The sequence below is a fragment of the Prorops nasuta genome, unplaced genomic scaffold (genome assembly GCF_024137725.1).
Source record: "Prorops nasuta isolate Cenicafe-Biocafe unplaced genomic scaffold, Cenicafe_Pnas_1.2 PNAS00020, whole genome shotgun sequence".
NCBI classification, from domain to species: Eukaryota; Metazoa; Arthropoda; class Insecta; order Hymenoptera; family Bethylidae; genus Prorops; species Prorops nasuta.
In genome coordinates this window covers 1,733,444-1,737,478 of record NW_027116817.1, presented here as the reverse complement: position 1 = coordinate 1,737,478, position 4,035 = coordinate 1,733,444, and the positions used below count along the sequence as shown (strand labels likewise).

Below are 4,035 nucleotides of genomic sequence, written 5' to 3'. Positions count from 1 at the left end.
GGAAAAGCCGCTCAGAAAATCGCTATCTACAATAATAGTGCTGAAAATTACAAAAGAGCGTGGAAATTTCTAGAAGATTCTTATGAAGTCCGGAGATTGATTGTTGCTAAACACTTGCGAGCAATTTGTGAAATCGGTCCATTAAATTCAGAAACACATGATGGATTAATCAGCTTATCCGATGCTATACAACAATATGTTAGCGCATTACAAATCTTAGGCGCGTCAGTTGGAAATGACATGATCGTGATCTTAACAGAGCAGAAGCTACCGGAAGAAACCGGAAAGAAATGGGAATTAGAGCTTAATAATGATCAGCTTCCGACCTTTGAAAAATTATGCCAATTCTTGTCTCAAACGGCCATTCGAGCATCAAAGCGGGAGAGTGCGAAATTAACAGCAAACGAGTATACGAAGGAGTAAGAACCACCAGTCAAAAGACTAAAGAGTCGCGGAAAATCAGCGAAAGCATTTCTCTCCACCACCGTAAGAAATTGTCCATTATGCAATAAATCTCACCTACTTTATCATTGCCAAGATTTTTTAAGACTGCCGATTCAAAAACGCATAGAGATAGTAAAGGCAGCATCATTCTGTACGAACTGCTTAAGCAAACACACCGGACCTTACAGCCGGTCTAACTGCAAAATTTGTCACAAAAAGCACAATACCTTGTTGCATTTGAAGCGAGACAATCCAAAACCCCAAGAGAACGAGTTGTTCAACGAAGGTACTACGACTACTTGACTATCAGTTTTTTCTACCATCGTAGCGCCATCCTTTAAACAGCAATTGATGGCAAGTGCGATAGTTATCGTGAAAGATCATAAAGGACACTCATTGCGTGGTCGAGTACTTTTAGATACGTGTGCAACGGCCAACTTCGTCGCAGAAGGCTTCGCAAAAAGGTTAAATTTACCAATGAGCAATTGCTCATTTTCTATAGATGCGATAGGTTCAATGAGCACCATATCAAAATCGGCAATGCAAATTCATTTTAAATCGTTATATACAGAATTCTCGAAAACCCTTACCTTTTTAGTAGTTCCCACGATCGCCGATCTAGTTCCATCAGAACCCTTTCCCAAACAATCTATCAACGTTCCGAAGAATTTAGATTTAGCAGACCCCCAATTTCATGAACCACGAAAGGTAGAAATGTTAATTGGAGCAGGCGCGACGTTGTCGATGTTTTCTACCGGACAAGTAAATCTGTCACAAGCTTCAAACGATTTACTTCTTCAAAACACGCGACTCGGTTAGATTATAGTAGGTTGCGCTCCTACCCAAGGATCCATAAATCGCGTAACGTGTAAACTGACCAGTTTATCAGAAAAAATTGCCGATTTTTGGAATATAAAAGAATTGGAAAATGAGAAAGCTCTGATTGATAAGGGAAACGTTTCTTATGTAGAACATTATGTAAGGACATCGCGCCGTGAACTGGACGGCACATATACTGTTTTTTTACCATTTAGAGATGAGAATCGGGATTTCGGTAACTCTTATAAGGTCGCGTTGCATCGGTTGTATGCTTTAGAGTGTAAATTCGACCAAAATAAGAGTTTCAAGACAGAATACACTCGAGTATTCAAGGAATATTTAGAGTTAGGTCACATGTCGGAGGTATCAAATCCAAAGACGGAGGGCTTCTATTTACCCCATCACGCGGTTTTTAAGTCTGATAGCACAACGACAAAGTTACGAATAGTTTTTGATGCTTCAGCCAAAACCGAACAGGGGAGATCGTTAAATGACGCATTATTGGTAGGACCGACGATACAACCGCAGATATTCGAACATCTATTAAAGTTACGTCTTCATAAGTATATCCTAATCGGAGATATCGAAAAAATGTATCGGCAAATATCAATAGGTGAGAGTGATCGTAAATATCAATGTGTTTTATGGAGAGTCGGCCATCAAATCAAGACTTATGAGCTAAACACAGTCACCTTCGGAATTTCCGCGGCTCCTTTCCTCGCAATTAGCACTGTTCATCGGTTAGCCGAGGATGAAGAAATTAATTTTCCTTTCGCAGCAAAGGTTCTGAAACGAGATTTATATGTAGAAGACTTAGTAACCGGAGCTGATACTTGGGAAGAGCTTCAACCTTGCAATCGGAAATCAGAAAACTTTTACATAAGGGAGGCTTCCATATGCGAAAGTGGGCAACAAATTACAAGGGAAAGGTGAATGTAAGGACGGATAGATTAATCGGTCAAAATTATAGTCTAAATAAAGGTTCCATTCAGAAAGCATTAGGACTATCGTGGAATATAGATGCGGACGAGATTGTTTACGAGGTTAAAACGAGTCACTTATCTGACGATGTCACGAAACGCGAAATTTTGTCGACAATTGCAAAAATATACGATCCTCTCGGATTATTAGGGCCCATCATACTGTACGCTAAAACAATCATGCAAACGACGTGGAAAGAGAAATCCTCATGGGACGAGGCTGTGTCAGAGAATTTAAGGAGCAAATGGAAAACATTCGCGAAGCAGTTGCCGTTGATAAATAATTTGGTAGTGAATAGACAATTATTAGTGGAGGAAGCTCACAACGTTCAAATACATGCGTTGTGTGACGCGAGTCGTGCGGGATACGGGGCTTGTATATATCTTAGGTCAATCAATCGGAAAGGAGAAGTTCAATGTAGATTAGTATGTGCTAAATCAAGAGTATCGCCTTTAAAAGTAATTTCTACTCCTCGCGCAGAATTATGTGGTGCCCTGCTGCTAACACAATTATATAAACAAGTAGCGCCCATAATAAGCCATATAACCAATTCAATATACTTTTGGTGCGATTCTATGATTGTATTGCACTGGTTGAAAACCTCGCCGGAGCGGCTCAAACCTTTTATATCGAATAGAGTTCGCCAAATACAAAAAATTGCAGCAATTGATCTTTGGCGTCATGTTTCGTCAGAAAACAACCCGTCAGACGCATTGTCACGAGGACAATTACCTGAAGAATTTCTGAAAAATAGATCCTGGTTTGAGGGACTAAGCTTTTTGCAAACTTTAGTAGAATCATGGCCACCATTTCTATTTAATCCTTCCGATAGGGATATTCCAGAATTACGAAAGGAGTCGTGTTTAATAACCAAACTAACCCTTATTTCCGAAATCATTAATCGATTTTCATCATACGAGAAAACGATACGTGTGATGGCCTATTGCTTAAGGTTCGTTACGCGTCAACGTGGAACAATTACGTGCAAGGAAAGACTCGATACGGAAACCAAATTATTAAAACTAATACAACGAGCAACCTTCCAGAAAGAAATTCAAGAAATCCAAAATGGGGGCGAATGATGTAAATCGCGACTCGCGGCATTAAGTCCTTTTTTGGATAATGACTCTTTATTACGAGTGGGAGGTAGACTGAAAAATGCCAAGATACCATTTGGTACAAATCATCCGATTCTTTAACCAGTACGCCACCACGTGACTGACTAAATCATACGAGAGACTCATCTCGCAAATTGCCATGCAGGTATACAAACTACCTTAGCTATATTACGACAGCGCTTTTGGCTTTTAGACGGCCGGAATCAAGTGAGGAAAATCATTCGGGGGTGCGTGACATGTTTTCGATTCAATGCGGAAGCCAAAAATTATAAGATAGCGAATTTACCAGCCGTTCAAATTTCAGAGGCAAAGCCATTCAGTAATGTCGGTATAGATTTTTGTGGGCCATATTTTATAAAAGAGCGGAAATATCGAAATCGCGAGTAGAGTAGCTAGGATGGTTCTGGGACCGCGTGGCGAGGGGGTCGGGGTCCCGCGGGGGCAAGGGAAGTAGGGGAATTGCCCCCTCTCCTCGTGCGCGGTTGTGCGCATGCGCATCGTCCTCCCCCGACGTTAAACTCGTAGGGTACACACGTGACCTCCCCCCCTCTAATGTTAAGCAGTGGACGCCTGAGAGAGAGAGAGAGAGAGAGAGAGAGAGATTCCAGCAGAATAAACTCGTAGGGTACACACGTGGTCCCCCTTACGTTTATCCGTACAAGAGAGAGAGCCC

The 4,035-nt window shown here is 41.3% G+C and overlaps 1 protein-coding gene across 1 annotated transcript; it reads left to right on the top strand.

Moving 5' to 3' along the window:
* Positions 1 to 795: 795 nt before the first annotated feature.
* Positions 796 to 3,326, top strand: LOC136780803 (uncharacterized). Its single transcript, XM_066739348.1, has 3 exons — positions 796 to 1,206; positions 1,264 to 2,192; positions 2,234 to 3,326. Exons 1-3 carry the CDS (start codon positions 796 to 798, stop codon positions 3,324 to 3,326), a joined length of 2,433 nt encoding a protein of 810 aa, XP_066595445.1.
* The last annotated feature ends 709 nt before the right edge of the window (positions 3,327 to 4,035 follow it).

Coding starts and splice junctions, on each gene's coding strand:
- LOC136780803 (XM_066739348.1), top strand. CDS start 796: ATGGCAAGTGCGATAGTTATCGTGAAAGATCATAAAGGACACTCATTG. Junction 1,207..1,263: donor CGATGTTTTCTACCGGACAA/GTAAATCTGTCA, acceptor CGACTCGGTTAG/ATTATAGTAGGTTGCGCTCC. Junction 2,193..2,233: donor CAACAAATTACAAGGGAAAG/GTGAATGTAAGG, acceptor TCAAAATTATAG/TCTAAATAAAGGTTCCATTC.